At 36.5% G+C, this 12,024-nt stretch overlaps 1 protein-coding gene across 1 annotated transcript in view; it reads right to left on the bottom strand.

Annotated features, from left to right (window-relative positions):
* LOC108628465 (ATP-binding cassette sub-family G member 1) overlaps positions 1–12,024 on the bottom strand; it is a 27,511-nt gene that overhangs the window by 8,316 nt on the left and 7,171 nt on the right. Inside the window, exons 2-6 of the mRNA XM_018030400.2 lie at positions 8,639–9,102; positions 3,333–3,450; positions 2,006–2,201; positions 1,578–1,725; positions 122–361 (exon numbers count right to left, since the gene is read on the bottom strand). Of these exons, the coding sequence (XP_017885889.1) occupies positions 122–361; positions 1,578–1,725; positions 2,006–2,201; positions 3,333–3,450; positions 8,639–8,858 (922 nt within the window). The 5' untranslated portion in view covers positions 8,859–9,102. The remainder of the gene's footprint in view (positions 1–121; positions 362–1,577; positions 1,726–2,005; positions 2,202–3,332; positions 3,451–8,638; positions 9,103–12,024) is intronic.

The raw sequence follows: 12,024 nt of genomic DNA, 5'->3' as shown, positions 1-12,024 counted from the left end.
GAAAATGCGTTTTTCTAAGGTACATAAACTTTTGGTATTGACTATATAGCCAATACATCCTTAAACAGGAATTCTAATTCGATTCATTGTACGAGAAGATTATCGTTATTATGGTACTTACGAAAGTCAGCAGGGTTGTGGTAAGGCGGACAATCAACTCCGATCGAGGACATGTGAGGCAACAACGATTTGACGGGTCCCCTGTATATGCAATATCCAGCGGCGACCGCGTAAAGAGAATCGAACATCTCTAAAAGCAACGCGCTTGGCTGGTGTATCGTGCATATCACCATACGCCTTTCCATTTTCGCGAGTCGCTTCAGCAGTGCTATGCACTGGCTACAAGAGGACGAATCCAGACCTAGAACCAGAAGACCGGTTGTATCAGAAAAATAATGCTTCTGAAACTGTAGATAAGGAATTGTTATGCATAAGCTGGTACGTTAAGGATGAAATTTATGAATCCCCTCTTGAAATTTATTCGAGGGACTGAAAAGAATTTACCAATTTCTTATTCGAATTTTCTTCCTTTAAATTTTTCATTAGCGATAAATTAACGGATGTTGTTCAATTAAAACGACGGATCCAACATGCTTCGAGTCATTAGAACAATCTCAGGAAATGCTATTGTGCATCATTACATCGTCGGCAATGATGCAGCAAAATTCGGACCAGTTGCAAAAGTGCACGTCCGGTCACAGTACAGATAAGATACACAATAAAAGTGTTGTACATATCCTATGCGTACGTAAAAAAGAAATCTGCTGTGCTTAATTCTTCTTGCAAATATTAACAACTGTTTGTATTTTATGATCATCTCTTTTGTAAATATTATCATATCTGTTAAAATAAAATACCTTTTCAAATCATTTACGTAAGATGTTACCACCGTTTTTTTAATCATGGTAAAATGTTACAAAGTTCATCATCGCTGTGTGCTCAATTTAAATTGCCTCATTTCCTTGACGAATAATTTCGTTGTGTTAGCGGAAACCGACTAAATTAAAATGAAACGATAGACCGTGGAACAATGCTGGGCATTACGAAATACGCGTATCTCGTGCGCTAGAGACCTTGTACGATGAAACGAAGTTCACCAAGCACTATTTCACACGTCGTCTAGTCGCATTCGTCACAGATTGATTAGCTGCGTTCCGATTATGTTGTTTATCGTGGCCGTGCAATTTGTAATCCGTATGGAATACATTAAGATAAGAGAGTTAGCATCGTACATTTAATGTGTTAATCGCAAATATGCAGGTCACAGTTAGTAAAGAGGACGCAACAGCATTCTATGAAAACTAGCTCCGATTTACTCAATTAATTGTCGAAAAAAATAGCGAATCTCGGAGGTTGCACAATCCAACTAGTAATTATTTACATATTCTGAAGAGTAGAAGAATAAAGCTTGTAAGGTCGGATAACTTCGTAATTTATAAGTATGATTTAATTTAACTTTAACGTTCTCCTTTCGTCTCTGATTATACTATGCACACGATTACGTAATTAGTCAAAATTTATTCGAATTCGTGAAGCATTTTTTCAGTAGTGTTAGTTGAAAAAGATTTCGTAATTACCAGTAGTCGGCTCGTCGAGGAATAATACTGACGGATTACTTAAAAGTTCCAAAGCGACGTCCAATCGCTTCTTTTGTCCACCGGACAGCTTTCCGCATAAAGTGTCATAGCAATGGCTCAAGCCTAACATTTCTAACAGTTCCAGGACCTGATAACAGAAATTACATCACCCCTTTTGTAATATACTGTCGAGAAACGATCTTGAAGACTTTCCGTCGAAAATTTTACACCGAACGTACAAAGAACTATCAAGATCAATTATGCAAATGTACGTACTTACTATTAAAGAATTATTAACGATGACTCTCATTTTAATTCGTTGCTTGTTTCTTTTTTAATTTCTAAAGAGTATCATTCACCGCATTGTGGAAGCTTTCAAATGTTATTACGGTTAGTATAACGTTTCACATGATTTAATTGGTACGAACTTGTGTATGTTTGTAGGCGGAACTGATAGAGTAGCCGAGTTTTAAATGCGCTGCTATCGTCATGGCCTCTCCAACACTGATCCTCGACCGCATCAAAGCGTCCTGTTGTATGTAACACGAAGTCTTCCTCCATCTCTCGCTGTATGGTACCCTAACTTTCCCGTTCACCAAGATCTGCCCCTGAACGCCTTTCTCGCTAAGAAATATTTATTCAATTTTATGATTAAAACTGATATAATATTAGGCTTTAATTGTGAATATGAAACCCTCTTCGCTTTTCTTGTACACAGCTATTATTATCTTGATGGTTCATTATATTTCCAATTCGAATTATCTATGCGCTTGATATTATACGTTTCTTTTTATTCGATTTTTTCCCTCAGAGTCTACTTGTCACCGACCTTCCGTATTCAAATCTATATGATAATTATCTCGTACTCCGGTGTATTAACATCTCTCGACGCGACACATAATCAACACTTCTGTCCATATTAAAAAGTGACGGTGCAAATTTCGAACAATCACCGTTGTAATTTCAATGAGGGCCAGCGAGAATTGTTCCCGATATTGTGTAGACTGTAGCGTTCGCGTGAGACAAGAAAAACGTGTCTCCAATATTCTTGGAACAAGATTCTGAACATATGTAACCATAATTGCTCCCGGAATTATCGGTGTCGAGCACGTACGCCGAATAAATTTCAATAATCGATTATTTCAAGGAAACCGCGACTTGCGGTTCTAGAAATATGATCGATATTCACCGGCCGATCATGTTCAAATTGCGAAACGCGTATAAGTGATGAATTTAAAGGAATCGATGAGTATCCTTAGGAATTTTTTAATCGTCACTCACGTAACGCTGCAGGGAATCCCCATTAAAAGATTATACTAAATTGTTCGCGGAATCTTTGATCATCTCTCGTGTCGAATAGAAGCCTCGAGGTGTCCGCATAACATCAGAGAGCAAATGGTCAATGCACCGACCTACTTTTTTGTCGGGTATACACACAGGTTTAGTAAAGTAATCTGCTTAAAGTGGAATAACTGTACTGTCATGTCTAGCGTGTAACGGAATCGTAAAAATGATAAAAACTTCAATATAGTGCATGGATAATAAAGATCCCAGGAAATATAATACATTCCGTGTTGCTCGAACGTTTTGCGACGTAAGCACAAAACCAAATACGGGCTGAATAAATATCCTTCACGTTCAAGTTTATTATAACAAGAGATAAGCGATGAATCAGGTTCTTAACGCCTTTGTTTTATAATCCAAGCGCGTGTGCATAATCATATATGTATATAATCCAAGTATCGTCATACTCACGTATAAGCGGCAAGAACGTTTAGCAAAGTTGACTTTCCGGCCCCAGAAGGGCCCATTATAGCGACCAGTTCGCCAGCGTTGAACTCGCCGCTGACACCGTGCAGGATCTCTTTGCGTTCTGTAACAAAAGTAGGTCACGATTCCTTAAAACTTGATTCAAGTTTTAAACGAATGAGTCTTGCGACTCGTCATTTAAGCTGAACGATTGGCAAATGGGAAAACAGAATCAATTTTAGCAATTTTACCAATTTCAGCAAGACTGTAAATGGAACATCTTCAATGCACTGAAGTCTGAGACTTCGTCATGCCACAAACAGAATAGATGCTGGCCAATCAAGGCTGGAGGCCTCAAAAAAATGATTTATGTTTTATCTACCCAGAGCGTTGCAATATTATTTCTACTTCTACTGCTAAAATTAAAAGAACTACATCTTCTACCTAGCGTTATACAACGTCTTGTCCAATTGAAAAAATTCATTATACTGCAGTTTAAACCAGTCTGTGCATTTCTTTGACGTGTTCTACGACGACTACGACATTTTTTAGCACATTGTCACATTGATTACATTAATTCGTTATATTATGTACAATCGAATCATTCCATCGTCCTATTTGTTTGCTAATAATAAATTTGCGCAATTAAATACTTATTATAAAACCGGTCAAGCTGAAGATTATTTCTCTGAGTTCTACGTATTCACGAAGTGTATTTTGCTAACGGTACAAAAATCATAATCTCGTTCGCAGGTCATCAGTAGCAAATGAATCTACATCCACATGAGGTAATCCAGTAGTTAAGACAAAAAGTGACATGCGCCATGCAAGATAATGCGCGTTTAGTCATCGATCGGTCACGAATACGGATCTTTCGCTGATATTGCAACTAAACGATTGACGTAATTGATGTATTCTGATGAATCGTTACAGCATTGGTATCATAAATTATTTAACATGTCACAATACCTGTCAACTTTTAACAGAATTTACTTCCTTCTTGCACTTCTTGTTAGTCGCGTGCGAGAATTTGTGTGCGTATACTTTTTTTTAATCCAAGAGGCACGTGCGAAGAAAAATTCAAATATTGAACATAAGATTATTTTCTGGATGATAAACATTTTGTTATCACTGTTTACCAATAACATCCGGTTGTAATCTCGTGGTTAAAGTAAATCTTTCGAAAGGAGAGAACGCAATTCGCGTGATCGATTCGTCATCAACCGATTGACAGAAAATGGATGAGGAAAATCGTCACTTCCACGTTAACGATTGCATAACAATATACAAAGATCAAATTTGTTATCCACCGAACGTGCGTCTTTCAATATCAATTGAAAAAGAATTCCTTTTACCCTTCAGACTTCGAGATATTTGTTTTGCACAAGTCTGCAAATTATGTGCATTTTTATGCTTTTGGTGTAATTAAATTTCTTATAAACGCATACAATCGATAATCTAATACGCTTCTCAGAAAATTGTCTGGATTAAAACATTCGTTAATGATGTAATCGCCTTTCCTCATTAACGAACTAATCGAAAGCTAGTTAAATTATTGGATACTCCGTCGCAAAAACAATAACTGGAATCATTCGATTTAACTTTTTCTACAGTGATTAGTAACAGGAAAAAAAGAATTAACGACGCGAAGTGTCGATGGGTATCCTCCTTAGCAACGCCGTCCATTTCTTGCGTTTGAAAAAAAAAAACAGCTTTTTCAGCTGTTCCTTTCCAGCGAATTCTTTCAACAACTCACAACTCCTATTCATTCAGACAACGAATCGTTCTTAACTGTATTATCATAATTATTGCCGAGCTTACTGTATTGTCAATGTTTTGAAAAACTTTATGTATGTAGGTCACGAAGTGCGGTTTATGATGACCAGGCAAAGTGCAAATAAGCTTAATTACATTCCAGTCGATTAAGTTTGTCGGAATAATACGTTATGGTAGCAGAACTGGTTTTTGATCGACTTGTCGATTATTCATAGATAAGGTCTGTTATAAATACATTCGTAATTGCGTAAAATACTTGTATTCTGCTTTATTTTCTGTATCAATGACAAGATAAATTTTGTATATTGTGCATAATACAGAAAAAATTTAACTGTACAACACCAACAGCACTAGCCGCAGGAATTTCATATTTGATAGGAATTAATACATTCTTGTACTTCAACAAATCAAGATTAAAGCTTAGAAGGTTTTATAATATAAAACTGTGAAAATTTATGCGAAATAAAAAACATACAGAAATGTAGTCATCTTTTTATGAATACATCAAATCTGAAGTCTACTACTACTAATAATAATAATAATTCTTGACGCTTCGTCTCGTGTAAAAATTTCAGCTTTATTTTAAGGTTTTCCAAATTTTACGCGTTTAATTTTATGTAGAACACAAATAAACGAAATTGGTGATAAATTTATAGAATGTCGTCCGCCTATTATATATAGGAGTTCCGAATAATGTTACCGCGTTCGGAATAATGTCATTCCGTTTCCGTTCGGAGGTCGGTAAATACATGACGACACGCGGTGTACGTGCGTAACAACAGTATGCATTTCATATGACGAATCGTTCTCCCATCGTTCGACATGCCCCCCGACAAAAAGCTGTTCGATACCTTGCCTTTCCATCTTCTTTTTTACCCGGCTGTGCACGTGACGTGAATAGGAATAGCGGCTTGATAAATTATGTCCACTTGCAAAAGGTGCTTTTAACCATTAAAGCTGACTTATATGCGCGGTTTACTCATTTCGTTCGCGGCACCGACAAAAGCGTAACGCGAAATTCTGTCCCGTTATCGTTCACAGATAACAATTATATCGGTGATTCCTGGCCGACGACGCAGTAGAAAAAAACGTATGAATATCCTGTTTAGTATGAATTTTAGAAATCTATGGATTCGTGGAATAATGGAGTTGTTGATATTCAGAAAAATTCCTAAAACCAGATACCATAGAAAAAAGTCGATACATTAATGTCCATCTAAGTCAAATTAGTCTCGGAGATACCAGGTATTTTCCACGAGTTATACTAATCGAATCGGAGGCAAAAATTGACAAAGGAAAGAAATGACGAGAACGTGTAACCCGTGCGTTTGTTGACCGCGCAACCCTGATTATTGTTTTTTCCATGCCGTGCCGTGACTGATGACGTATCTTTTCCTTTACCGGCCCATGAATAATACAAAGAACCTTGCGAACGGATACGACCGACTAAACTTTGCGTACGGCCGATCCACGTTCGACAGAATATTATTCATGCACGATTTTATTGATGACAAGTAGCAGAGCCTAGGTGGGCCTTTGTTAATATGTTAATAAAATAGAAAAAAGAGTACCGGTAAGATGGAGAAGAATGTCTTAGGTAATGACGAGTATGACATAATATCATGAATTTGTATCCTATTTATGTGATTTCTTTAGCATTAGAAAATTGTAAAAAAGAATATGAAAAGGTCGGCTCGGGTTAACATTGAAAAATTACAAGAATAATGTAATACGATAGTTCGTGACACTCGGCGAACGCAATGGACAGAATTCAATTCAAATGAAATATAATTTAACATAGAAAATTGCAACTGAACTTTGAATACTTTCATAGTTGAAAAAATATTGTACGTCTCCAATTAAAAACAGCAAGTCACTGTTAATTGAGTATCAGTAAACACAAATGGACAAAAAAGAATAGTGATATAACATGATACATATCATTTAAAAATGAGAGGTAATAAATTATTATCACTGTGGAAGCGCATTGTAAATCAATTGTCCTAGGAATTAATCAACAGTTGTTTACGAGAACGTTAAGACATTAATAAAGTGATAACGATTAACACCTCATTCAGTTATAGAACGGAGGTACCAGCTAGTAGATTAGATGCTGAAACACGAAGACAAATTGTAAGGAAATTCACTTCTCAGTTAAAACCGATTAAGCTTTGAATCCTTTTTTTGAGCGAACTATCCCCACGGTACAGTCATACTTCCGATCCGCCGGTTTCTAGCGCGGCAAGATCTTTTCAAAATGCCCAACGTTACTTTCTCCATTTAAAACTTTCTTTGCTACTCGCAGGACCACTTCGACGCCACTTTCTCTCAACCGGGAACATTTAATACGTTAAAAAGCGTAGAAACGATCGGCCCGAATACTTCAAACTTTTCATCAAGTACTGAGCCGTGAATACGATTGATAAAAGGGTGACGAGATTAATTACAGCCCTTTCAAGAAAGTATCACGTTATTTGAAAATCACTTTTTCACAGATTTCTAATTAAAATAATCGAAGTTGACTGTCCAATCTAATAACAACAGATTGCAAGTAGTTTCGATGGTCTTGGATTACAGTAATACAAACAGTCCCCCCCGAACTCACTTTCCCTTGTACCTTTGCACTCTTTCATGAAAAATGAACACCGCTGTTTAATGGAGTTGGTAAACGATTTGAAACGCGCGCAAGAGAAACCATCGTTTCATCGCAGTGATAGCATGAAATGTACGGTTGTAATGCAACATCTACGGAATTAAGGTAGGTACACGTACGTAAAAGGAAAGGGACTGTGGTATAGTGAAAGTAGATGGTTAATGATATTTTGCAAGGAACTCGTCCGATTTCTGATTCGGTTTAGATAACTGCTGCGTCGTAGATAAGGTGTTATTCACATTTCAGTAAGTTCAAAAACCGTGCGAAACGATAAGGAGACGCTACTTTAAAATGCTCATTATTAAAATATGATGGATGTGTTGATGATAACAGAAAAGGAACAGCCTTCTGTTTATGGATTAAGCACGACCCAAGGTAAAATGATTGTATAAAACGGTGCCATGAATTAATAATGGAATGTGATGCAGAAATCAGAGTCAAAATTAATCAGAGATGAGGACGATTATAGATACATAAGATAAGAATCGTATTGGGATAGCTCCAAAATAGTATTACAATAGGTAGAAGTCGACTTTCGAGCGTGTGTCTGATATTTGTGTATATGTAAGTATAATATTGAGTAACCAAGGTTGGCAGACTATAATACTACTGCGATCATTCTTTCAGATGGGTACGACCCGACTTAAGGACTTTCTGAACAACATACACAATCTGATTTACGTATACGACCGCATGCAAAAAGATACTTCGTATATCTACAATCTTAAACGATGTGACCATTAAAAAATGATGTCCAAAAGTAAAATTTTATGCCCTTGGTACCGTGCTAACGAACAGCCTTATGTATACACATATAAAAAATAGCTTGGAACATGCAGGTGAATATGATACATTAAAACGCAGGAAATGATAAGAAACTCACTCGGTCTCAGATTCCGGATGTTCCATTCTCTCACCGAATACCGAACGTCGTAGAAGGCAAGATTCACTTCTGGTCTCTTCGGGAACGAGTGTTTCTCTTGAAGAAAATATCCGTCTTTCGCTGCGATTGTCACACCGTGGACGTCGTCTTGGCTGCTCTGATCAATCTGGCAGCAGCTTAACGACGATCTCGAAGGGGAACAGTGCGCGGATGTGCTCATCTTCGGACCGATCACAGATCGCGTCAACGTGTTGCGCGTTACGCGACGACTGGGCTCTCTTCTCGCGTCTTCACGGGGAACCGATGCGTTCGTTCTGAGCACGATTCACGTCCGTAATCGCATTTCTAGCACCGCACCACCGATTCTGACCTTACTTCCCCCCTTTTGCGATTGGTCGGTTGCCACGCGGTTCCGCTATCCACGCGATTATTATTGTTCTCGCATAGTTGGACCACTGAACGCTCTGTAACAAAGAAAATCGATCCATCATCATTTAATTGTAATTTTCCTTTCATGTAAATTAGATTGACAAGTGTTTAGTCAGAAATTTAGCAATAAATAATGAAGATGGCAACGATTATTCATTTTTGATTGGCGGCATCTAAGATCTACGGCTGAAATTCTGTGATTCCGATTTCAAGGACACGGCGAGCACCTTGCACACACTTTTCCAACCTTCGCCACGGCAAGTACGTATCTCAGCCGGTTTTCTTGTCGTTACGAAACGACCGGCTTTATGCTACTTTCATTGCTACGTTAGACGAGATCTCGACACCGACTTTCGGAATCTATGAAACCGGTAACCTTCGCATTTCCTGGCTAAATGTGATTGATTGCCGACGATATTAATGCTGCAATCTAGATGGTACGTTCAACCGCGAGATTTATTTATGTCTTACATATCCTTTAAGTTTAAATTTAGAAGTAGATCAAACCGAAGTAAATTATGAGCTGTATGTAACTTGAAATAAATACGAAATTGATGAAAAATAATAATGCTGTAATCTAGATGGTACGTTCAACCGCGAGATTTATTTATGTCTTACATATCCTTTAAGTTTAAATTTAGAAATAGATCAAACCGAAGTAAATTACGAGCTGTACGTAACTTGAAATAAATACGAAATTGATGAAAAACAGAATTTAACTAATTATAGTAGAATTATTGTAATAGGATAACGATAATAAGCTTTGAAAGAATCTGTGTAAGTATTACAATAATATGATCATTAATCACAAAAAACTGATTAATTATCCATTCCCGTGCAATTTTCATATAATCGATAAGCCGAACATGCCAAGAGGACAAGCAATATTAGAAATAAGCCGAATGACTATGCAAATCACTGATGACATTTTCATTACACGTGTAAATACCAAATTATATAGATATATGTGTACAGTGTTACGGAAAGGCCAGCTACGTCAGCGGAAAAATGCTATCATATATTAACTCGAACTATTGTGTCCGCTGATTACGACCCGGCATAAGAAATGTCGCTGTTTAAATGCGCCTATGTAACACGGTCTCTAAAACACAACTTCTGTTATTCAAATGATTTCTGCATCGCTCGTGGCGAGCGTTTTGTACTCAAATATAATTTACAATGCAATTAAAATGATTTCTCGCTTTTTTTTTATTTTTTATGTAATTTTGCTCAATCCTTTTTGCAATATCTTGTTCCACAGAAATATGACAGGCAAAAGAAATTTAATGTACGATAAAAGATTGATTAAAAATGAACAAGTTAATTGGAAACAAAGACGTTCGACGCGGGAGTTCGATAAATTACTTATAATTATCCGAGGACATAGAAAGCAGGAGATATTTCGCATGATTTATCACTTATAACTAGGGACAAGTATCTCCCGCTAAGTGCAATTACCGAAGGGTAGCGAGTCGATGTATCTCATTAGTCAGGCTTTATTTATGGGTAATTATCCGATTTCTGAGTGTTTGACATTAACCTTCTATGCGATCTTACTTATCTCGCTTTTCCTTGGCGAATTTCCAACAACTGTAATTAATCAAACATAATATTATTCATAATAAAATAGATCTGGACCAATCTTTTAAACTGGCATTATAAAAGTTTTATTTTGTATGAAAATCTGTAATCTAACAGCGACGTTTTGGAAGTCCTTGAACTTATTGAATTAAGTCCCCGACATCATCGACTTTATTTTTTAGTAATAAACGTTATCGTGACGGAGCGAAACATGAACGATTCTTAAGCTGGGATCGCTCTTGAACGATCTTAACATGGCAATTGACTTCTTTCAACCGTGCAAGATCAGCAGTTTACGATCGAGTTAAGGATCGCAACTAGCATTTATCAAACGCAGTCCAGGCTTCACAGTCTAATCAAAGACTTGTCGTTTCTCATCAAGGTAAGAATTTAAACATCTCTCTTCAACCGTTTATCGATTTAATTAATCGCAATAAGTGAATGAGTTTGTTTCTTCCGATCTCACAATTGTTATCACTCAGAATTTGCATATAAATTGATGGGAAGATCTGGTGTAACTATTTCCATTACACTTTACATTAATCATTTATAATTAATCAAACATTGAATGTCGATGAGAATGACAAGCATCACGGAGAATACCAGCAACTAATAGCGGGTGAACTAAAAATCTTTAATAACGTTTTAATGTCTAACTTAGCGAAAATTCATGGGCGCCAGGCGAAACATGAGAGGCGAACGATAAGCTCGCAGGATGCACGTGGGTTTAAAAGAGTTCAATGCCTCGAATATTCGAGATCTAACTTATTACATAATATATAGTTAAATATGGGTCTATATCGCGAAAACTAAGATGATGAAATTAAAGCATATAAAATACCCAAAATATTGTTAAGAAATTTGACGAAATTCCTCACGATGCATTTGTAATGATAAAAAAACAGACAAAATTGGATAATACATAAAATATAGTGTTTTAAAAACTTGTTTATGTTTGAACGTTTGAATAATTGAATACTAAGAAATATAAAACTTGTCTTATCGTTCAGTTACGATTGAAGGCCGAATTATCATTACCCCCTAAAGTTGAAGTACGATCATCGACCAAAGCTTCAATAACGAAATCTTTGTATTGTAAAAAATAGCCGCTGATAATGACTGACAAGATGCAATTAATCGTTAACGGAAGTTATCATCCTGATCTAATTGTAAACAAATACCTACATATTATCTCCATCATTAATTCCAGAAATTACACGTTTAAATATTTTGATCATTTCAAAGCACAGTCATTAGTTGTACGAGAATAAAACGAGACTAATTAAGGATGTATAGGCTGTACATACACTTAAACAATGCTAGCATGTTGAATTTGTTATTATAGATCCCTATTACTATTAAAAAGCTAAAATTAT

Source organism: Ceratina calcarata, unplaced genomic scaffold (genome assembly GCF_001652005.2).
Source record: "Ceratina calcarata isolate Rehan_Ccalc_2016 unplaced genomic scaffold, ASM165200v1 scaffold525.2, whole genome shotgun sequence".
Classification (NCBI taxonomy): Eukaryota; Metazoa; Arthropoda; class Insecta; order Hymenoptera; family Apidae; genus Ceratina; species Ceratina calcarata.
This window is presented reverse-complemented; position numbering and strand designations above follow the sequence as displayed.